Raw genomic sequence first — 25,287 nt, 5'->3', positions numbered from 1 at the left:
TAATTCTGTAAGAATTTATTAGGTGAGAAAAATAACATAAAAACCTTGAAAATTACAGGCTAGAAATCTTACATATTAAAAGGAGACATGATGTCTTTCAACAGTGTTTTTCAACTCTGTTTTACCTTCAAAATGATTCATCTAATCAAATCTCACAGGAAACCACAATATGTAAGCGAGACAAAGAAAGGTATTTAATGAATACAAATTTGTTTTATGAGTTTATAACATTTATTTTTAAGTAAATAAATGAAGAGTTTTGTTCATAGAGAGAAAAATGCAAAAAGGGGCTTATGGATGACCGTTACACTCTCTTATGAGCCTTGGTATCAGATTCATTGCCATAGTGGGGAGGTTTTGGCACTACATTAACAAAATTCTGATTCATACACATACCTGGTTACAAATAGTGAGATTCAATAGCTTCCTTGTGATCTCAGGTTACTCTTCAAGCAAACAGAGACAGCAAGAGAAGCTTCATTCCACAGGTTGAACCCAGACTCGATAATCTATTAATACAAATTAACTCATCATCACTGTTCTCCACTATGGTTAATTTTCCATAAAGTACACTTGACCATGTATGTATTTTTTTTAAATTATAATATCTGAATCCAAATCAAACCTTTGAGAGACCCAAGTGATCCTGCCCAGAATGTCCCAGCGTTTAGTAGATTCTAATTGTAAGCCTGTCTTTAAAACGCCTACCAGCCTGTGCTGAGCTGGTATCGGTGGTCAAAACACTGGTTGCCAGGGCAGACGTCACATGCAAATCCTGCTGCCCAAACTAGGATTCGAGCAAGGTGTGCCACCTGCATATTTGCTGGCCTTTGGTTTCCTTCATTTCCTCCCAATGGTCTTGTTCCTCTTCTCCACTACTGTTTTGGCCCAGAGCAATCCAACCGATCATCTCTTTACGCTTCATAGTGCGCCTGTTATAAATGGAGATCATCAGTGTGACCTCGGAGAGCTGAAAGAGGGCCACCTGGAACACAAAGGTCTCCTTGTAGACAGGATTGGGCTGACCACGGCGAATGGATGTCTTACAGCGGGACATCTCTTGACCCACAGAATTGAGAAGGAAGAGCTTTCCGTATGTATCTATGGAAAAAAATAATAGAAATGGGAAAACATCAGAGCTTTCTGTGTTGCTAGTCTCGTCATAGTATTTGCATGGGATTCAAATTTTTTCCTTTTTAACATACTGGGCAGCATCCTTAGGCCTGGTATTTGCTTTAGGACTAACATATTTTCCAGGAAGTATTAAGGAAAGGGATTATTACCGTCGATGGTTAATGTTTCATGCGGCCCACTACAGGCACCTTGCTGACGTTCACTAGAAGGTCTACCTGCACCGAGGATTATACACGCATAAACATGTGTGCGACGGTGTGTTCAGCCAAGCGTGGTTCTTCAGCCACATTTTATTTATGAAAAAAGAAATAAAAACTTTTTGTTCTATGTGTATTTTCCTTTTCACAATCAAAATACTGTTTTATCCCTAGATTAAAGAGTATTTCCTCTTTTTACTCTCTACATATTCTTTGGACCATCTTATCCACTAAACGACAAGTACCAAACCTTTATCTCTGGCCTGGACTTCTCTTCCAAGCTCAAGATCCAGCTCAACACCACAATTTTTCCCATGGACATCCTGCACTCATCTCACTCATCATGTCTCCAACTCTTAAAACTTGCTTCTCTAGTATCCCCCATCTCTGCCAACAGTAGCATCCTCCACTCAGTTTACCTAAATCAGGAGTCAGGACGACATTTCTGACAAGACTGGCTCCTCACCCCTAGTCTGGCCAATCAATCACCAAATTCTGTTGATTCTATGTCCTAAATAGCTCCCAATTCCACCCACATCTTTCCATCCCTGAAGGCGCTGAACTCAGTGTGCAGGCAAGGTCCCGTCACCAGCCTCTCTCACCTGACTTAGGACAGGTCTCCTCACCCATCTCCCATCACCAGGCTGCCCAATCCCACAGTCAGAGGGAACTCTGTAAAATGCAAATCTGTTTATGTCACTCTCACTAAGAGACAAAGCCTAAACCTTCAATGCTGTCCACTAATCTCAGGGCAAAAACAAAATTTCTTGGTATGGGTGACATACTCTGATCCTTTTACCTCCCAGTTTCACTGGGCACCACTGTCGCCCTTAGAAGCTGCATTTGCCCTACACCAGCCTCCCTCTGACCCACACTTCTCTTTCTCTTTTACTACTGCACAAACTGTACATGCTCTGATACCACAAGTGATATCCACCTTCCCGTGATTTCTATTCATTAGTTAGGTCTGGAGTTGGGTTTATCCAGGAATTTTGGCTGACCACTTGCTCCTGTCCTGACCAGCTCTGGTTCAGATAACCCTTCTGTGGGCGCCATCAAAATCTAGCTTCAGGTTATCCCAGGACTTAGCACCCAGCATCATCAACACCTGCTTGCTCATCGGCAAGGCTGTCAGTTTGAAAGAGGAATTGCCTTGTTTACAGCTGTACCCCTGGTTCCTGGCCTAGTGTCTAACACATGGTAGACATTCAGTACATATTAAACATTTTTTAACGAATGTACATGACTCCCCAGCAGGCTTGGCCTTCTTTTTTCTTTAGGTTTTGGGTTTTCAAACTTGCAAAATGAAGATTAAACCCCTTGGTTTTATCAACCTTGCACTGGAATGCTATAAAATGGGACTAGCCTCATATGTTTAGCAATTTACAGAAAGGAAAAAATTATCCAAATTTTACTAACATAGTCTACTATTTCTGCTAAAATTCCCAAATAGATAATTACAAAGAAAATTATCCCAAAGAAAATTATATTTTTATTAAAATCACTTAATTCATCAATTTCTTGACCCTCTCTTAATGACAATTTTTAGCACTAACTTATGTGTGTCCTATCCTTTAAAAAAGAAAATCCGAGTGTTAGGGTGTTCCCCAGACTCTATCATTCTGTACATTCTGTTCAATGCTGGCTGAAAGCTGATTAGTGTTTACTGCTCACTTTCCCACCTAACAACCAGTCAAACTTCTAAAAGTGTAAATCCAGATCTCTGTAATTTACTGTTCTCTACAAGAGCATTGTAAGATGGGAAACAAATTACAACCTGCAGTTTTCTTTCTATGTTGATCTTTTTCTATTCCGGTTTGATGTGTTATTTTATTCACTTATCTGCTGAGAAACACAAGGTGTGAAATTACACTTCAGGTGTGAAAACACTTCTCTGTCTCAGAAACAGGCCTTTCCACTCTTCAAACTGCTCTGCTGAGAAAGCTGTCAGAAAACTAGCAATGGGGTGGGGGTGGGGGGCTCAGAATTTGTGTTTCCACAGCTGTACAGCTCCATGATTCCTATGGAGGCACAATCCAGTCACTGGTAATTCTTCCCTTCGTTATGGCAGTGGACATTGAGTTAATCTTGCAAACAGAGACCTGCTCATTTCCCAAAGTGCAATTTCCATCTTCATCTTGTCACAGATCACTTTCTAATTACGAGAAAGGTCATTTACTACCAAACCACCATCACTGAAGCTGAATGATACGTGTATGACAAAAGGGGAAAATATTTGATAAACAGTGCAGTCTGAGGGCATGTAACCAAAACAAGGGAAACATTGCTGATTGTTCCGGCTCAAAGGGAACTTTTCCTCAGCAGTGAAAATGTGTTTACTTTTCAGTGTCCAGAGTCAAGGCTGTGCCCAGGGAAGTGGACCTGTGAGGAACAGTGCAGAGTTTGCTTGGGGTCTTTTGGGGTTCAACGACTTATTCCAATGAACACCAGGCAGAATGGATGAAGAAAGGGTCAAGTAAATATACAACTTCACTGAATTCTGTTTTAAATCTTTGGAATTGATAATACTTGCTATAAAACAATACCAAGTAATATTCTATCCTCTGATGATGGTTCAGAATGTCCCTCAGTAGCTCTAGTAACTCAAAACCATCATCAAGATGTTGAATGGGTCATAATTCCTAGATAGTCCTCGATGATGCTCTTCTGAGTCAGCTGTGTCAGCTGCTTTACCAGTCACTGTCTCCTTCTCCATAAAGGAAGATAGCATGTGTACCAGAAAAAAATTATAATAGCACACAATCCTCAAGTTATCATGGCATAGAAGTATGTCATTTGAAACTCAGCAGTCATTTTTCCAAGGAAACAGCACAATGCCATAGTGGTTACTTATGGAGGTCATACAAAATACTGCCCATTGCAGCATGATGTTCTACCAATAGTATTACAGACTCTGCTTGGGGCGGGAGTGGGGCATCATGATTTTCTGGGCAAGGGAAAGGAATTCAGTCATTTAACCTCCCCTTCCCTTTTAATTTATTAAAAATTACAAGATATTTAGTGTGGTGCATAAACAATGAATTCTGGAACACTGAAAAGAAATTTTAAAAAATTGCAAGGTATTTTAAACATACATAAAGAGAATAGAGACCAATATTACTCCTATCCTAATACCCACCACACAGACTTGTGATATTTAGCATTTATCATATTTACTACAGACCTTTTGCTTTTTATTTGATTTTTTAGAAAATAAAATATTATAATTGAAGTTCCTTGAGTATCCTTCCTTGATCCTATTTGACTTCTTCTCTCACTGAAAGTAATGACCAGCCTGAATTTGGAGTTCCTCATTTTCATTATAAAAGTAGACATAAATAAAGATATCCAAAGTATATTTAACAGAATTTTGCACATTTAAAAGTGTTTAGCATTTTACTGTAGGTATTCCTGAATCTTGCCTTTGTTCATTAAGCATTCAATTTTTTATATCACCTATTTGATAGATACACCTGTTTCATTTATTTTAACTGCTATATAGTGTTCTAAACCACCACTCACTAGTCCATTCTCTAGATGAATGGATATTTATTTATAATAACCAAGAATGGAAAAGGTATTACTGAATACTTTCCTATATTTTATACTAAAATATACTTTATACTAAAATATACCAAAATCTAAGAATGTCTCCAGCATATATCCAGGAGTGGATTGCCGGCTATTATAAATTCTACATATAATTTCTTTGTTATATTTATTGCTAGTATATTCTGTTCTTATCCTTTTATTTTATAGTGACTTTTATAGTATAACTGCCTTAAATTCTTGTGGAGTCTAATTTATAAATGTTTTCCTTTTCATTTTATGCATTAAAACAATTATTTTATTTAAAGATTTTATTTATTTATTTGAGAGAGAGTGACCACATGCACAGGAGCAGGGGAGAGGCAGAAGGAGAGGGAGAAGCTGAGGACCCGCTGAGCAAAGAGCTGGACATAGGGCTCTGGGGCTACATCCCAGGAACCTGACCTGAGCTGAAGGCAGCTGCTTAAATGAGTGATCCACTCAGGCACCACTCGTTAAAAGAAATTCTTTAAGAAATCCTACCCAAACTCAATAGTCTCATATATTTTCTTTTGTGAGTCATAAGAATTTATTTTTCATATTTGATCTTTAATCTACCTGAAATTGATCTTTATGTGTAGTGTGAGGTAGGGATCTATTTTTCCCCCCATAGGGGAAGCATTATTCATTAAATGGCCCATTATCTCCCAACTGATTTGGGAGATACCAACTTTCTAGGCTTGAGTGCTTTCCCTCACCTGATAATAGTAATTATTGTCATTTTACAATATGTCTTTGTATCTGCTAGGGAGAATCTTACTATTGTCTTTTTAAAAACTTTTCATTATTTTAAGTTCTTGTTTGGTTTAACTGGCTGTTGCATATGAACTTAGGATCAGTCTGTCAAGTTCAATTTTTTTTTAAAGCAAAATATACAAAACAAAAACAAAAACAAAACCCTTTAGGGATTTTAATTGGGATTGTACTGAATATATAGATTAATTTGGGAAAAGTTGTTGTCTTCACAATATAGAACATTCTCACCACTGAACATAGTTTACCTATTTAGTTTTCTTTTATGTCTTTCAAAAAGTTTTGTATTTTTTTCCCATAATTTTCTTTTCTTACTCATCTTTTGTTAATGTTCTCCTTTGGTACATTAGGTATTTTCTTACTGTTGTACATTAGTAATGTTTTAAAACTCTACTTTCTTTCCCTTTTGGGGGGGGCGGGGGGCAAAGGGAGAGAGAGAATCTTTTTTTTTTTTTTTTAATTTTTTATTTATTTTCAGCGTAACAGTATTCATTGTTTTTTCACCACACCCAGTGCTCCATGCAATCTGTGCCCTCCCTAATACCCACCACCTGGTTCCCCCACCCTCCCACCCCGCCCCTTCAAAACCCTCAGGTTGTTTTTCAGAGTCCATAGTCTCTGGTACTGGCATAAAAACAGACACATGGACCAGTGGAACAGAGTAGAGAGCCCAGATATGGACCCTCAACTCTATGGTCAAATAATCTTTGACAAAACAGGAAAAAATATCCAGTGGAAAAAAGACAGTCTCTTCAATAAATGGTGCTGGGAAAACTGGACAGCTATATGTAGAAGAATGAAACTTGACCATTCTCTTACACCGTACACAAAGATAAACTCGAAATGGATAAAAGACCTCAACGTGAGACAGGAATCCATCAGAATCCTCGAGGAGAACATAGGGAGTAACCTCTTTGATATCAGCCACAGCAACTTCTTTCAAGATATGTCTCCAAAGGCGAAGGAAACAAAGGCAAAGATGAACTTCTGGGACTTCATCAAGAGAGAGAGAATCTTAAGCAGGCTCCATGCCCAGCAGAGAGCCAACCTGGAGGCTGAATTTCAGGACCCTGAGATCATGACTTGAGCTGGAATCAAGAGTTGGGCACTTAACCAACTGAGCCATCCAGGCATCCCTTAAAATTCTACTTCTTAACTATTCCTGATGTGTTAGAAAATAATTGGTTTTGTATGAGAAACGTATTAGTTCAAGTGTGTAGACTTTCTAATGTAAACAATTATACTTCTTACAAATAATAGCAGTTTTATGTCTTCCTTTCACGCTTTAAATTTTTATTTCTTTTTCTTATCCTTACTGAACTGTCTTGAGCCTCCAGTCTAATAGTGAGGAAGGAAGGGAAAACGGAATGGGAAGAAATCAGAGAAGGCAAACCATGAGAGGCTGTGTACTCAGGAAACAAACTGAGGGTTACAGAAGGGAGGGGGGTTGGGGGATGGGGTAGCCAGGTGATGGGTATTAAGGAGGGCACGTGTAGTGATGAGCACTGGGTGTTATATGCAACTAACGAATCATTGAACACTACATCAAAAACTAATGATGTACTATACAGTGGCTAACTGAACATAAAAAAAACAAAAAACAAAAAACAAAGTGATGCCAGTGGGAATCCTTATTTTGTTCCTGACTTTAATAAAGGGATTTCAGGATTAAGAATGATAGTGCAGATTTTCTTTAAATGCCCACTATCAAGATTAAACAAGTTCCCTTCTGTACCTCAGATTAATTGTTGATATTGAACACCATTTTCACATTCCTAAGCAATTTCCTGTATCAAAAGAGCATAAAACTTAAAACTACGTTTCCCTAAATCTCCTGCCAGTAAGATTCCACTAATGAAAGCAACTTGTCTGAGACTGGAAGGTAGAAGAAAATGGGAGCCAGATCCAGTGGTTGTCATGTGTCTAGGCATTAGCAGATGGCAAAGTAGGGGTTTTGCCCATGGTGTTCAAACATCTTTTTTGTTTGTTTGTTTTTGTTTTTTAAAGTCAACCTCTTATTTATTTATTTAGTTATTTGACAGGGAGAGATATAGCAAGAGAGGGAACACAAGCAAGGGGAGTGGGAGAGGGAGAAGCAGGCTTCCCACCAAGCAGAGCAGGGAACCCGATGCGGGGCTTGATCCCAGGTCCCTGGGATCATGACCTGAGTTGAAGGCAGACACTTAACGACTGAGCCACCCAGGTGCCCCATTGTGTTCAAACATCCTTATGAGAATCACTCCTTTCCTGCACAAACAGCTCAGACCATTCTGGCATTTTTCCTGTGATGTTTGTATGTCTAGATTTCCTGAGGGAGTCCTCTCATGCTTCAACCCTATAATAAACATCAGGCTCAAAATATCTAGACTATTTCTATTTCTCTGACAAAATTTGACTGATATTATAAGTGATAATCTGAACTGGAATGTTGCCATTAAGAAAAAAGCACATACAACATAAGAATGGGCACTGGCATCAAAGGTTGGTATCAGATGGTGAAGAGATCAGAGGCCAGGACAGTAAAGACCCATACTCTATATTATGTGATGGTGAAATAGCCTTCTGATCTAAGTTGGGAGGAAGGGCATATACCCAATGAGTTTCCGGCTCTAGGGAAACAGAGTGGAAAACAGAATGTTAGAAGTGTATTCAGGGGCACCTGGGTGGCTCAATGGGTTAAAGCCTCTGCCTTCGTTCGTTTGGCTCAGGTCACGATCCCAGGGCCCTGGGATCGAAACCCACTTCGGGCTCTCTGCCTGCCTCTCTGCCTACTTGTGATCTCTGTCTGTCAAATAAATAAATAAAATCTTTTTAAAAAAAAGAAGAAGAAGTGTATTCAGTGTTACTAGCTTCACTTGAGGGGTGACAGAGAGAGGCAAAAGGTAAGCTTGGGAAAAAACTGGCCAGCGTGCAAGGAAAACAGAAAGGAAAAAGAAGGAATACTGAAATTCAGACCTTTCTGTGGTTGGAAACTCTAACTGCTTCCAGATCTCCAAACAGTGAGAAATGGACTTTAAAAGAATTTAAGCAACAGAGGCCCAACAAACCTTCTCAGGTGAATAAGGGGATAGTGAATCAGGTCAAATGTCACACTAAGGATGTAGGCTTTATACCAGATTTGAGTTGACTGGGCCTTGTGACTGAGTTCTAAATAATGGAATCTGAGAAATGAAAATAATCACCTTCAATCATGACTATATTCAAGTACTCCCACCCTAGCAATAAATCTCCTATGCCCTCCCTTTCCCTTCCATGACAACCAAGCAGGTCACATTTCGAATATGATCATATTGTCTCATTAAATGGAAAGAGCCTGTATGCCTTTGTCCTAGCAGAGAGGAGTCACTTGACTCACCATAGACAGTGACGCAAGGGAGAAATAAACCTTTGCTGTTTCCAGTCACCCACAATTGCCAGGCTTGTTTGTTACTGCATCTTAGCTTAACCTATACTAAAACACCTTCTATTATCCATCTGCTGAGTTCTCTTTATCAATAATGGACAGACGGTGCATTCTCTCAAAGGCTTTTTTTGCACCTGTTGAGATAACCAGAATGGTTTCTCATAAGTCAGTTAATATGGTGAGCTACATGAGCTGACATTCCTAATGTTAAATCCTTACATGACCGGCCTAAGCTCAATTTGTTGGTAATTTGTATTTTTTTTTTCTTATACATTATGAGGCTAGGTGGGCCAACATAAACTACAATGTGGGTGAGAGGATATGGGGAAGGGAGACAGGGAGATATTGGGAGCAAGAGAATAATATAACATTATATATATCTTTCAAACAGCAGTTTTAGTCCTTTTACATTTATTATGATCACTGACATATTTTTTTATTTGTTTTTTATTGCTTTGGTTTGTGCTTTCTATCCTGCATTCACTGTGCCTTTAAATATCCTTTCCTGGTTTCTATTGATCCACTGAATTTACTTCATTCTAATTTATTCCCTCTACTGGTTTGAAAGTTAGATGAAAATTTTTACATGTGCCTTGATTTAATGTCTAAAATTAATCAATATCTCTACTCTCCTCTTAAGTAACATAAATTCTTTGATTTCCACCTCCCCTTCTCATCCTTCATGTTATTCCCCTTTGTTGTTATACTCCTAATATATCAGTCATTTTTCCTACTGCTGCTGTCCTGTTTCTTACAGTCTATACATGCTGATATTTACTTACCTGTTTACCAGATTTTTTTGTTCATTAGTCCTTCCTGAACTTCACTACTTCCTTCTAAATTCAGTTTCTTTCTCCCTGAAATATATCAACCAGTCGTTCTTTCAGTGACAAACCCTTTCCAACTTTGTGGAAAATATCTGTATTTTTTCCTTCACTCAAACAGACCACTAAAAGTTGAGAGTATTTTCCTCTCGAGACTTCAGTAATACTGTCCCCTTGTCCTCTGGCTTCTGTCATTGCTGTTGAGAAGCCTGTCCTTAGTCTCGCTGCCATTCTTCTACAGGTAACTTGGTTTAATAACAACCACAACAACAATAACAAAAACAATCACTAACCAACCAAACAGCTTGATTGAGATATAATTCACATACCATGGTAATCGTATTTCCTCCCTGTTGCTTTTCTGTCTAGATTTTCTCACTAACTTCAATATTGTTATGGGAATTAAGTGAGTTAATGGAAGTACAGGATTATCACCTACGTACTCAGTAAACTAGTGCCACATATAAATCTTCATTTGGATTGGCATAATTCTGAGCACACAGTGGATACTAATAAACACTATATTTAGCGGAAAGCTGGATCTGGATTTTGGAAGGTGGTAGCCCCAGATCTGCTCATTTTCATTTAGTCTTTTTTTTCCTCTGCACTCCATTTGTACAGCTCACCCCTGCATCCCACCCGTTCTTCACACTCGACATGAGGCAGCTTGATAAGGTTTTTTTTTCATTTTGTTTTGTTTTCCTTTGCTCTAGTGTCTGCTATTGTGAGTGCCTAACAAGGTTAATATGCTGCTGCTGTAAGTATTATCATTTGGGATGTAATTATCACATGTGGCTAATCATGCACATGCTGAGAGGCTGGGAACTTGTTGTTTTTAACTAGAGGGGACATCTTAATGATAGTTTTTGACAAGAACCATTATATGTGTGTATATACACACACATATATACAATGCAGTAACGCACTATAGAAGGAAACATAGTGAAAATAAAGATGGAGAAAGAGAATCTCCCAACGGAATAGCTAATATATTTTTTAACTTAGCACTTGTACCAGTAACATCAGTTTGTTAACCTCACTTAATAGGGAAGGAAATGAAATTCAGAGAGGTTAAATCAAATGTCGAGGCCATGCGGTAACTGGGTGGCAGGCAGAGCAGAGCTGCTAAATTGTTAGTGAATTGCTTTCCCATGAAGCCAAATTCAAAGGATAATCAAATGTTTCTAATTCTCCATGGAAACTTTTTCAAAAGCATTTGCAAATGCATATTGGGATTTCATAAGTCTACTAGATGCTATAAATTGGTTTTTCACCTGGACCATCCACCCTCTATAGATGTGGAGACTATACCTTGCCATCAGGTTGTAGACTAGCCTATACCACCTTAAAAGCAATGGTGAAATATTTTTGAACACTGACCACACATACTAAATGAGGTATTACCTTGAAAATGCCTGGCATGATTCTTGGCACACTGATATGTGCCAAGATTATTTCATGTTGTTACTTCATTTACAGGTTGTTTCTGAATAGGTTCAATGGGCCAGTTTCAGTAATTTTCAAATAACCTACTTTTTCATTCCTAGGCCACCTATTATTTGAAAAAACAAAAAACAAAAAACAACAACCTATAAAATGGGCATTTTCCAAAAAGAAAGAAGAAAAAGATGTAGACAGATGTAAATCTAGATAAAAATCTATCTGTATCTACATCTACATCTATCCTTCCATCCATCCATCCATCCATCCATCCACTGGATGAACAGAGAAAAGTTTAAAGTTGGAAATCAGAAAGTGCCTAGTTACATACTTTCTCTTGGGATGGGTGTGGTTTACAGAGGGTGCGACAGAAGATGCACTCAGGTTCAGTGGCTTGGTACTCTATCCTGTCCAAGGTTGAGTCAGGGGAATAAGTTTGGACCTTGAGATAACCAAAAACATAACCAAAAACAATGTAATTCTAATCACAGATGCTGAGGTTCATGTTTTATGTTTACCCACCTGATACAGTGGAACTATTCTAGACCAGACTAGTTTTTTTTTTTTTAATTAACATATAATGTATTATTTGTTTCAGTAGACCAGACTTGCTTTTTCTGCCCAATATTGTATAAGTAGAATTTTCAAATATACTGAAAAATTGAAGTAATTGCAAAATGGATACCCAAATACTCACTGCCTAGATTCTTCATTTGTTATATTTTGCTTTGTTTGTACTATGGGCTGAATGTGTGTATTCTCCCAAAATTTATATGTTGAAGCCATTATCCTCAGTGTGATGGTATTCGGATGTGTGACCATTGGGAGGTAATTAGGTCATGAGGGTGGATCCCTCATGAATAAAATCAGTGCCCTTATAAGGAGAAACAAGAGAGAGATGGTTTCTCTCTGCCATGTGAGGATACAGCAAGAAGGTATCTGTCTGCAAAGCAGGAAGAGGGTTCTCACCAGCAACCAAATCAGCTGGACTTTGTCTTGAACTTCCCAGCCTCCAGAACTGTGGGAAATAAATTTCTGTGAAGCCACTTAGTCTACGGTGTTTTTGTTGTAGTAGCCCAAGTTCATACCATTTTCTTTCTCACATACTTGCGTATCTATCTACCCATCAATCCATCCATCATTACTCTTCACCCCTAAACATTTCTGCATGCATTTAATTAAGCAGAGTTCAATATTTTATGGTTCTTTTCCATTTTAAGGTAAAATTTACACACAGTGAAATGCACAAATTCTAGTACCATTCAATAAGTTTTAACAGATACAAACATCCATTTAACTCAAACTTGCATCAAAATATAGAACATGTCCATCACCTCAGAATACTCTCTCATGTCCATGCTTAGTTCATCTTGACACTGAGGCCAACTCTGAGGCAACCACTCTTCTGCTTATTTTCATGATAGATGAATTTCACCTATTTGAGAACTTCCTATAAATGGAGTCATGTAATAGAGACTCAGTATGTTTTTGAGATCCCATGTTAATTTCCTTTTTAGTTGTTGAATAGTACTCCACTGTATAAATATATCTGTGTTTACTCATTCATGTGGACATGAGGGGTCTTTGCAATTTTTGCCATTATGACTAGATCTGCTCTGAACATTCTTGTGCAGGTCTTTAATTCTTCTTTTTAACATATGGATAAATGCCTAAAAATAGAACTGTTGGATTTTCCGCACATGTTTACTTGTATAAGAAACTGCCAGGCCTTTTCCCTAGTGGTTTTTCCATTCTCACCTAGAATGTACTCTCCACATCCTCAACAACACTTGGTGGAATCAGCCTTACTTTTAGCCAGTCTGGCACATGTCATGGACTCATACCTAAGAATGCTCTCACCAGCTTCTGACCATTAGAGCAAAACCCGCATCTCACTGAGCCTTCTCCTCGAAGTATTTACCTCAGAAGTTTGAGAAAAGGGGTTTACATTTCAGTGGTTTATCTCTTTTAAGGCCCTAATAGAGCAGAGGAATTTTATCTACTATCCGCCCACTTTTCTTCTATCTTGCTTAGAAAGGAAAGTTTAAAATGTCCTAACAGTCATCCGACTGGATCAAGTTGGCAAGTTCAAAGTTCTATTTTGTTTCACGATATATTTTGAGGCAAAAGATTCTCACTTCTAAATCTCAGTCTTTCTCCCAGTTTCTAGCAATATTTAGAAACTTTGATATTCTAGAGAAGAAAAGTTCCCAATATTCAGGATCAAGATATTCTCCTTCTGGCTTCCCTAAGGACCATACTTCAATTATCATGGCTACTCTGTAAAGCAGGATTTGTGTCCTCTCTTACAGAAGAGGGAACTATCCCTGAGCCCGGAGCCTTGTGCATAGGGTTTTAGGACCCTCACAGGAGTATTCCCACACACGCCTCTCCCCTTGCAGGCAGCTCCTCTTGGCAGACTCTGACCCACGATGCAGGGCTCTGGCGACATACCCTGCCCTCCATCCACCTCATGGGGACAGTGTGTTTGGCAGTCTCCCTTAGCTACACATTACCCCCAGGCCCATTCATCCCCGAGCCTGCATCCTCTCTCCTCCCCCCTTTCTTCCAACTCTGCTCAGTTATCTCATAAAACTCTTGCTCTGTCTCTTATTTTCTTCCATATGGGAACTAAAAATGTATCCTAAGTTTGCCTGATGACTGCCAAGCACTGCTAGTGGCATAATAAAGTTGGACATAATGAAGAACCAAGGCCATCAACATCTAAAGCCCTTGCAAGTACCAAGAGATCCCTTTTGCAATCTCCACAAAGGAACCTTCTACTTTCTCAACCTCTCCTAATTAAACTGGCTTTTCCTCAAGTACCAAAATTCTACATAAACAAAAAAACTTTTGTCTTCACTACTGAGTTTCTGTTTTAATGAACAGCATCACAGCAACATTGTTTCTTATTACTTTGGTTACAAAGATACAGCATGTCAGTTAGGGTTTAAATTAAATTGCAACAGTATGTCTACAAAAAATCATGTAGCAAATGCCAAACTGACTTAAACTTCTGGAATAAAATCAAATTCTAAATTAGGACTTGCCTTTTTTTTTTTTCCTATTCAGTTTTAAATATTTGTTACAAGAATTTCCTCTTTGGCATGTTTTCTCCTGTATAGAAATATATAATGATACAATAGTACCATCCGCAACATCACAGCTTTCTATGTAGTATTTCTACCTAGAAAGTATATATGATTATAATTCCATTTTACAGATGAGGAAACTGAGATTCAGGAAAGTTTAATAACTCCCAGCTAGTAAGTGTCACAGCCTGAATTCACACCTTAGTTTGTCAGCCTCCAGCTGATGCTTTCTTAGCCACCGTAACACCACCCAGCACACACATTAGAGCTTCCCGGCTTGGATTGGAATAGGTCATGACTGTGTGATTCACCTCCCCATCACTTCCTGCAGCTCCACCATGTTCTTCCCAAATAGTTATCCAGATCTCACCAACTTTCAGAAGGATAGGGGAAAACTGGAAAAAGCTCTAAAGGAAAAGCAGTAAATCCAGGTCTTTAATAAATCCAGAGCTATTTTAAAAAACAAAGCTGTATCTAGCAAAGAGACTAGCCGTGTGATAATCAGCACCTATGATGCATGTTAAAGAGCTCTCACATGGCCATGAGCATCAACACAGAATACAGCTTCTGTATCTGCCCTCTTGTTATCCAGAGTGCTGGGTATTCCTCACTACCTTGCTCTAATGGTGTTAATACAGATCAACAATGAGATACCATTGAACAGAGACTTTGTGGGCTGCAGCACAGATAAAGACTAAGAAGAGTGAGAGCCTAGATTGGCTATAGAAGCTGCCTTCCCCCCCCCCCCCCGAAACTGATGCTTTTCTATTAGCTTGGCTGCTGACATGTGAGGCTAGAGCCCATTGACTCATTGAGCCTACCATGTTGTTAGCAACTTCATCCTTATTTCAGTAAGACTGATGCCTGGGGTGGACAGGCTCACTTGCCCTCCATGCTACCCTTTCTAGTTTACCTTCCGGACTTGAAAGGCTGGAAATCAAACAACATTTTTCAGACACTCTTGCAGCTAGAATTCCAGATAAGAATTAGGTGCCTCTGGTGGTATGTACTTGCATGAGATCCAGAAGGCAGAAGGGAAGCAGAAGCCATCTTCCTGTCCCCTCTTAAGCTTTTTTTTGCTGACAATCATTAAAGCTGAGCTAATTTTTGCAGCATTAGTCCAATGCTCAGTGTCTAACTTCTTGGGCCCTGTTGTGGCTGTTTCCAGCAGCAGCATTTTTATTCTGGCTTTCTGGACCCGGGACTTCTGCTACAGGAGGGACTCGAGGCCCTCCTTCCAGTGGTAATCTCCAAAGTGCTAGCTCTCCTGCTAAGTCAGGCTCATATTGCCCCAGACCTCTTCTAGCACCTCCTCTGTCAGCACCATAACCACTAACATTTCTCATATGTTCACTGTGTGTTAGCCATTAGGCTAAATGCTTTATAGAAATCATTTTATTTAATCCCCACTCCCCATAAACAAACCGATAGGGAAAGTATTATGAACATCCCTTTGTTCCAGGTGAATCTACTGAGATTCATAATAGAGAGCTGAATTGTACTGGATCAGAGCAAAGCTAATGGGTAAGTGGGAGGAGCTGGACTTTGGCCCCAGATATGCCTCACTCCAAACCCTACGCTCTTGACTCTTTAAAGGTATTTGCAGGCCTGGAACCTCTTAGCAGATTTTAATTGCCCGTACACATCGTGCTGCTGAGGAGACAGCCCTCTTTTCCCTTTACCCATATGCATGTAGAGGGCAGCCTATTGTGCATGGAGCTATATCCAGATTCAGAGAGGCCATCAAGCTAATCAGATAAAAGGGCATTTAAGATACTCCGAGGTATCACTTTGTAAAAACATGGCTAAGTCATACCGAGATCATGTCTTGAAGAAAGTTAAAGAATGAAGACCAAAGCCAACATAGCCTTCTGCTTGCCCCTGGGAGGCCCAGAGCTGGGGCTACAGACACGCACTTACCAGGCGCTCTATTAACAGCGAGGTTTCGGAAATGGCTGCCTTTGATCATTTCCACAGATAATCGCCCCGTTGTGGCGTTGTAGGCCAGCCCCACCAGCAGCTCCGGGGCCCCTCCATGAGAAAGCGACTGCGTGGAGGAAGCAGTATCACTGTGAGAAAGTGCAGATGGGCTGAGCGGAGACTCTCCACTCTGGAGGGGGAGAACAACAAAGAATCCATTGGTCCACGCTGTACTGCTCTCGGACAGAAAGCCGGTATTATGTGTGCTGAAATTGTGGCCCGGTCCCAACCGCTGCCAAAGATTACTAACGGCGCACTTGGTGTGAATGATAATGGGCCTGGGGAGTGCGGTCATGGGTGAGATGCCCTGCATTATTCGCTGACACACTTGCCTCGAGAGCTGTCTCCATTCAACATTTCCTCTCTAAAGACAAAATGGACAAAGATATTATTACTTGTGTAAATCAAACCCTCTCATACAGGAAGAGCTCATAATACATTTAATATAGACCCAAGTTCCCTCCTGTGTCATTTGTGCTTGAGTGTTTCTACGGAACCCATCCACTCTAGGCATGAGTTTTGTTTCTGTTCTCTGCAGCTTCTTGATGAATGCAGCAGCACAGGAGGCACTCTGTCTTCGCTAGAAGGGAAACGACCGTAACCACCTACCACCACACAGAATATCTGGGCCCTAGTTCTGCTTCCTAGGCTTGTCAGGAATATGCCAGATGCTACATTTTTTCTCCCTGAGGAAATGAATTATACTGAAAATGAACACTTTTATGAGTGTTTGGTTAAAAAAAAAAAAAAAAGTCCATACATGGACTATGGATCTCAGAGACCTTGCAGGTACCAGGTGAGCCTAGGAGAGAGTCGACGCTTTCCGTCCTGTTTATTCCCACACACTTGCTTCTCCAAAGTGCCCACCTTTCTACACCAGACACATTGGGAGGAGGAGAGCAAGGTAAGTCAGGAGGTTGACTCTCACTCAAGAAGCACAGTGGGCATTGGCCCTGTGGGCATAAGATAGCCAGACTCCCAAAACCACCACCTCCTCCACCAGAAACAAGTGCATCAGACTTAGCTCAAACTGTTGCCTCGACATCTGAAATCACTTCCTAAAGCTTGTTATCAAAAACCCCACAAAGGGACATCTGGGTGGCTTAGTTGGTGAAGCACCTGCCTTCAGCTCAGGTCATGATCCCAGGGTCCTGGAATCAAGCCCCGTGTCAGTCTCCCTGCTTAGCAGGGAGCCTGCTTCTCCTCCTGCCTGCCACTCCCCTCTGCTTATGCTCTCTTTTTTTCTCTCTAAAAAATAAATAAAATCTTAAAAAAAAAAAACCCACAGAAAACCACACTAAAAGTAATTAAATATTCTTCACATCTGTAGGAGAAAATCCTGCTTACCCAGCCAGGGTAGAGCCCCGGGCCTTCAAGAATATGTAAAGTATAGGGAGAGCTGATATGAATAGGTGCCATATAGGCCCTACTGTTTAGGTGATGACAGCCCAGTAGTGACATATTTGCTCGGTTTGGGGTAAGGATCAGCCTTTCCCTCTGTTTCTGCAGAAGCATCTACCAAGGCACTTATCACTACAGAGCTTGCCTCCCACATTACATTTTGAATCCCTATACATCACTCTGTTCAGTGCAAAGCCCAATGCCTGGCATATAATCATGCTCAACAGATAACTGATGAAGAATTTTTACCTTCGAAGTTCTTCCACACTGGTTCATCTCCCACCTCAACTCCATGTCTCCAGGACAGGGCCTGGCATGGAGAAATAGGAGTGTGATCCTACCTACTCCCATTCCTTAATAGTGCAGTATTCCTTCTGACCTCCTCTGGCTTCTATTTTCCATGGTTTCAGGTCTACTTTACTCAGAGCTTAAGAAAATAGAGGGATTGAAGCAGAAATGAGACGTGACCTGGCTTGTGTTTTTGTTTTGAGCTTTTTAAAGATTTTATTTATTTACTTTGAAGAGAGGTAGAGAGCACAAGTGGAAGAGGGGCAGAGGAGGAGAGAAAATCCTATGCAGACTCTGCATCAAGCTCAGAGCCGACATGGGGCTCCATCCCAGGACCCTGAGCATGACCTGATCCAAAATCAAGAGTCAGACACTTAATGGACTGAGTCACCCAGGTGCCCCTAAAAGGTTCATATGGGTCCCTGGGTTGGGAGTAGTTTATAAGGGGCAAAGGCAAAAGCAGGAAGACCAGTAGGAGGCCATTTCAGTAATCCAGCAGAGTTAGGTTCTGGTTCGACTTTGAAGATAGAGCCAATAGGATTTCAGGTTGACCTAAACAACTGAAAGGATGAAATTGCCTTTAGCCAAGTTGGGAATGCTGCAGGTAGAATAAATTTAGGGAGGCAAGTCTGGAGATATTAATTTTGAGATATCTATTTAAAATTTAAGTGGCTGGATCTCCCGTAACTACATTCCATAACTACTTCCTGGCTTCTTTTCTTGCCTGAGACAGGACAAGCTCCTTCCTACTTCTCGATGCCTGCACGTGCCGTTCTCTCCTCCTGGAATCCTTGCTTATCCACATACCACAGTCTTGATCCCTTGATTCATGGAGTTCTGTGTTTTATTACCACTGTAGAGACACATTCTCTCACCCTTCTAAACCATTCTCTCCCCCTTGCAAACCCTGGTTTGCTCTCACTTCCCTTTCTCCACCAGGCTGTTAGCTCTTGAGGGCAGAGGTGTATCACCCTTTTTGTTCTTTCCTACATGCCCTCTTCCTGCACAGTACCTGACAGAGCAGGCACTGAGTAAACATGTTTGAATGGATGACTGAGTGGCCCAGTAGCCCAAGATTGCCACCTGATCTTTTCACATGGTTTTTAAAAAGGAGGCCCTCCTACTGAATGACATTTAACCCGCAACAATAGTGAGTTGTCCATCTTGGAGACATACAAGCTGTGCTGTCCTTCCCCAAAGCCCCAGCAGGGATGCAGAGGATAAGGCACATGGAAGGAGCTCGGTCATATAAATGGAAGGTCTGAGGAGTGGCTGGAGATCAGGGCTGCAGCTGTTGCCTACTCAGACACACACATTAAGGAGCTCCCCTTGGAAGTCCCATCTCTGAAGTTCATCATAATGCATAGTAAGTGTGGGGCAAGAGGGAGGGAGTCAGACCACAGGTCAGTTAATCAGCAGGCTAAACCCTCCCCCCACCCTTGCTGTCATTTCCAGAAATGGACTGGGAATACATCCATCGGTTTATAGGGAAGAGGGGCATGAAGGAAAAAACCACTGTACCGTGAAGTGCAAATCATGGCTTATAAAGATGAGGAGAGCCAAATGGAAAATTAAATTAAGGTGTTTGAATTCACAGGCTGAATGTACTAAATCAAGGGCTGACAATTCCAGATCCTTGAACATACCCGCATCATTAGCAGCACCATTTAACATACTCACACTGATATTACTTCTTGGCTCCAGAACCAGAGTCACTTTCATTTCCCCTTCTGGGTGCAGGTGGCGGAGATGGAACAGCTTCTCTCCCATCATCCTCTCACGGGTCATCTTGCGGGCAGCATACAGACGGAAGCGGACAGCGCAGGCAGCCACATCTCTGGGCTCCAGCTTGGTGAAGGTGACCTTCTCCTTGAAGACAGGGTTGGGGCCTCTCTGTATGCTTGTCCTGCCCCTCTGCTTCTTACTGGGCAGCAGCACTACGTGAACTTGCCAGGAGTTGACACCACTTCGGTCCTTGTCTGGGAGACCCTGTGCTCTCACAATGGTCACTGTGAACTTCTGGCTGGAAGGTCTATATTCAAAGATGACATCCAGGTCACCACATTTTGAGATGGGCTCCAAGACCCCCGTTGGCACCTGAAAATTGGCCCCATCCTGTTCCTGTTGCAGATAGAGGAAGAGATTAGGAATGGAAGTAGTAATGCCCAAATACCATTGTATGGTATTTGGGCATTACCATACCATAGATGGTATGGTACCATACCATAGATGGTGCCCCTCTATGCTCCTTCAGAACCCTCTAATTTTTGACCACTACCACATATCCCCACACATCAGAAGGGTCTGTTTACTGGTCTATGTCTCCCTTGGACTGCAAATTCTTTAGGGGCACAGCTTCTGGCATATGGTGAGCCTTCATGAATGTTTTTGGAACGAAAGAAGAAAGCTTTTATAATTTGCAAAGTATTTTCATATACACTGACTCTCCAAAAGCACAACTGACCACTACCATTGAAACTGAGATACTAAGTCTAAAATTAGTCAACTATGCAACTGCCAAGAAATAACTTTTTCTGGAGTCCCCAGGAGAAATGGTTAAGTCTGGGCCTGTGCTCCAAGGGCCAGGACTTCATGCAGATAAGAATCCTAATGCAGCTCACAGACAGGTGATCCTTCAGTAGATTTTCAAGCTACATGGGAGAAAAAGTTTAGGGTAGAACTTCTAAAACGTTCATGTGGACTTGAGTCACTCAGAGTTTCTGATTCTGTAGGACTGGGGTGAGGCCTGAGACTCTTCATTTCTCAGATCATGAGGGTGTCAAAGCTGGCTTCAAACCACACTTTGAGTACCAAGGTTTTAGGAGGACACTTGTAGCAGTCACTTAGCAAAGAGCAACACTGGATGCGGAAACAGAACCCATGGGCTGGAATCAGAACTCTACCATGCACTATCTTCTTGGTTCTGGCCAAATAGGCCACTCTCTCTGTGCTCTAGCTGCAAACTGAGCATTAAGACACCTACTTGATGGAGTGCAGTGGTGAAGTTTTGTGAGATATGGAAAAAGACCTGGCGCAGACCAGACTCCATCAATATCTACTCCCATCCATGGACTGATGCTACCTGTTTTCAAACATGGGTCCCTCATTATAAAATAGCACCCTTAGACAACAATTTACCCATAGCCACTCAGATCTGATGACCTCACTGAAAAAGCTAAGATGACCTGCATTACAAGAGTGGAGTACTCTCCAACAAACTATAAAGAACGTCAACATAATTCGATTTTTTTTCTATGAAGGTATGATACTTCCTCATAACAAAACTATGACCTGATTCTTGTTGTAAATCGGAATCCATTCTCATTTATGTAACTGAACACCAGACTTTGCTGATTTAAAGACTACTTTATTGTTTTTAAAGGAGGTTGCCTGCTTTAAAAAAAAAAAAAAAAGATTTAATTAATTTATGTATTTGTCAGAGAGAAAGAGAGAACACACAACCAGGCAGAGTGGCAGGCGGAGGCAGCAAGAGAAGCATGCTCCCTGCCGAGCAAGGAGCCCAATGTAGGACTCAGTCCCAGGACCCTGGGATCATGACCCGAGCTGAAGGCAGTGGCTTAACCAACAGAGCCACCCAGGCGTCCCTAAAGACTAACTTTAAAGTATATAATAGAATGCCTCAAAAATGCACATTCATCAACAAGATTTTCCCTGCAGAGCTGAGGTGAAAGTACACGGTTCTCTGGAGTGAGACATTCTCAGGGACCCCACGTCTACCACTTCCTCCCCCATGGCATTGAACGAATTATCTAATCCTTTCCTCTCTTGGTTTTCTTCAACAGTAAAACGGGGATGAAAACTACTTATAGGGTTGTTGTGAAAATGAAAGGACTTGACACACGGGAGACATGGAATAAATGCCTTCTCTTTTTAAAATTCACATTAGTCTACCGAGAAAATTTAGGCTTCTTGCAAAATAGGGGAAGCTCCTTATATTCTTTCCCCAGCATGCATTCATGAGAGAGTGTTTCTATTCAGAGGTACTTAGTTTCAAGTGATAAAAGTGGTTGCTATAGAGACTTCTGAATACAACTGACTAGTGTAGATATAATATTAGAAGCAAGTCTCCAAGGAGTTAGGCTAGCTCAGAAATCAAGTCACAGTCTTCTGTTAAAACTCCCCTCTATTTTAGCCTCCTCTTGATCACCTCTATATTGCTTGCTGGATCAGAAGTAATGATGGGCAACATCCACGAAGCCCTTTCTCGTGCCAGGTACCATACTAAACCCTTTATAGACCGCAAAAGCCCACTGTTATTCACTTTAGACCTTCTTGGCCTCACCTTTTTATTACATCTCCCCTCTACAGGCACAGCCTGTCGGGCTCTAAGTAGCTTTGGCCTGATAACAGCCCACGGAGGTCTCAACTGCCCACTCTCAACTCTCACCACAGGCCTCTCTGTTGTTGTTAAGGCTTGGAAAGTTACAGAATCCCCGCTGGCATTCATGTATATAAATTCTAGCGTGTGTGTAAGGTTATTGCCTCATGCAGTAAACTTGTCTCCCCTTGGACAGGTGTCCCGAGATCAGTTAATACAGCTTCTTATGGCATGGTCCCACAAGATCCAGCCATGAGTCACACTTTGTGGTGGCCGTCTTGATTACACATTCCCATGTGGCTCTCCCTTCTTCCCTGTCTCACTCTCCCCTTGTCCCTCACTCTTCTTCCCAGGGATTGTATATCCTGACACAGTAGGCTCTGCTTTTTGGGAAATCCAGCTAAGAATTATTATTTTTTAAAATATTCACATTAACCTAATGAGGTAGGAATTTTAATATCTTCATTTTATGGGGGAGGAAACTTAAGATTTAGAAACTCACTCCCACCAGGACAATGCAGGATTTACCAGCAATAATGCTCAAAATCTCAAACCTTATGCTGAACCACGATGTCTCCCTTCTTCTCCCCAAGCCTCTTCCCACAGCTATTTATATTTGTAGTAAACATGTGGGGTGAGGCGGGAGTAAGATGAAAGATGGAAATGCATACCACTTTGAATTTCACGTCCTTTTAAGTCCCTGCTCTTAATGATAGTTAAGAGTTCCCAGTTTTGTCAGAAACTTCAAGGCAAGGTAAACATATTAAGTTCAGTGAGTCTCTCTCCACTTATCCGTCAGGCTATCTATTCAGACAAAGGCTCACTCCATCTGCAGGTCTAAGGGAAGTCCTCTGGAGGTCTCTGAAACGACTCTCCTCAGAACCCCACAGAAGACAGAGCTGTAGGCCATAGCCAGGTTCTGCACAGGGCTGATCCAAACTGTAGCATCGGGAATCTGGGCTCTGTGGCCCCTTCCTGGGTTGATCTGAAACACAGATTTGGGAAGGCTGGTATTTTCACAGCAATTAATTATTTCAACACACGTTACCTATCACCAGGCTCTCCTTATGCGGGTACTGTTAATACCACTAATCCATCTGACCTTCCTGCAAGGTAGAAAAATCTTTCCATTTTTATCCCCATTTGGCAGATTTTAATTAACTTCTCAAGGCCAACCAGTTAATCAGTAGAAAGCAGAGATGAAATGTGGGACACCTGCCTCCTGCGTGATCAAAATCACCAGCCGCCCTCCCAATGTCTGCCCTGCCAAGCCTTGGGTCTGCAGGAAAAAGTCGATGGCCTTTTCCAGCAGAGAAGAGCAGTGTTCAAAAATCCATCAGCCTAACCAGTAGGCATGCCTGGCTGGTTTCCTTTTGAGACAAAATAAATGATTCTTTTAGTTTCAATATCCCGATTGTTCTTTAAGATGGGAACACTTGTGCCACACAGTCAAAACCCTAGTAGGTTTAAAGATTTTTCTATCAGGTTGAAAGCCTTTGTGTTTCAGTGAGATAGTGTTGATGTCATCTGTATGGCTCCACGTAAACAGACCTGCGATGTGTTCCCGATGCCAGATGCACAGGGGAAGACAGGGTTCTTAATACAGCCAAGAGGCAAATCAATCAATTCTTAAAAGGCAAGCTAAGCCTGCAAGGCAGGCAGTTACAGGAAGTGCCTCCAAGCTGCATCTGAGGTTCTACCGTCGGAGCACCAAATTACAGTTTTTGTCTCAAAATAGATAGGAGGTTGAATGGAGCACACAGAGATGTCTGGGTATTTTTGGAGTCTGGGAACATTTAGTGCTCTCAATGCGAAGTCTTCTATGAAAGCTCCATGAGTCAGGCAGATGGGAGGTTACCTGAAGAAAGCAATCCCAAGCCTAAGGGAACAGTTATCATGGGGACAGAGTATCAAGAGGCAGGTAAACAGCTTTTGTTTTGTTTTTGTGGTGAGAGAGCCAAAAAGAATATTTTTAAATGTTAAATGTTGTTGTGTGGGATTTGATAGGACTTCTTAGCAGTAAACCAACTGGGAAGCAGAATTTAAAAAAAAAAAAACCCAACAACTTATAAGGTTAATAGCTTTGGGTGTCTCTATATGCAAGGCTGCTCTCGACAAGCCACAAACCATGTATCCGAGTTACTGTTTCTTGTCCTCAGTGGTAACACCAACACATGGCAAACACACCCGCCCACATGTGTACACCTCCTTCTGCTCTCTTTACGCATCCCAATGCATTAGCAGTAAGGTTTTGGAACATGATTTTCTGTGATTATTTTTTCTTCTCCTTGAGGAGCATTTTGGAATATATGACAGCCTAGGTCCTAATAAGAGATTCTACCTGTTTATTTTCCCAGGCAGCCTGATGCTAACAAAATCCTTTCACTTTTCTCCATTCACTTTTCTCTTTCCTATTGCCCCACAAATTATATTAATATTTTATATTCATTTATTACATATTTCAACAAAATTAATTTCAAAGTAGGCATTAGACATTATTATTTGACATCTCCTAATGTCACAGAGTCACAATAAAGAGATCAAGCTAGGGGCGCCTGGGTGGCTCAGTGGGTTAAAGCCTCTGCCTTCGGCTCAGGTCATGATCCCAGGGTCCTGGGATCGAGCCCCGCATGGGGCTCTCCGCTCCGCGGGAGCCTGCTTCCTCCTCTCTCTCTCTGCCCTGCCTCTCTGCCTACTTGTGATCTCTCTCCTGTGTGTGTGTCTCTCTGTCAAATAAATATAGAATCTTAAAAAAAAAAAAAAAAAAAAGAGATCAAGCTATTTTGAAATAACCAGAAATGCCTGTAGATAAATAGTGATTTGGACAAATCTTTATCACAGTGCCTGG

At 41.1% G+C, this 25,287-nt stretch overlaps 1 protein-coding gene across 1 annotated transcript in view; it reads right to left on the bottom strand.

Annotated features, from left to right (window-relative positions):
* Positions 1-787: 787 nt before the first annotated feature.
* SYT16 (synaptotagmin 16) overlaps positions 788-25,287 on the bottom strand; it is a gene marked incomplete at both ends in the record, with an annotated part of 101,195 nt that continues 76,695 nt past the window's right edge. Inside the window, 3 exons of the mRNA XM_080808664.1 lie at positions 788-1,101; positions 16,352-16,541; positions 19,781-20,221. Of these exons, the coding sequence (XP_080664790.1) occupies positions 788-1,101; positions 16,352-16,541; positions 19,781-20,221 (945 nt within the window). The remainder of the gene's footprint in view (positions 1,102-16,351; positions 16,542-19,780; positions 20,222-25,287) is intronic.

This window comes from Martes martes, assembly GCF_963455335.1.
Source record: "Martes martes genome assembly, chromosome: 7".
NCBI classification, from domain to species: domain Eukaryota; kingdom Metazoa; phylum Chordata; class Mammalia; order Carnivora; family Mustelidae; genus Martes; species Martes martes.
Note: the sequence above shows the minus strand (reverse complement) of the source record. Positions and strands in the feature narration are given on the sequence as shown.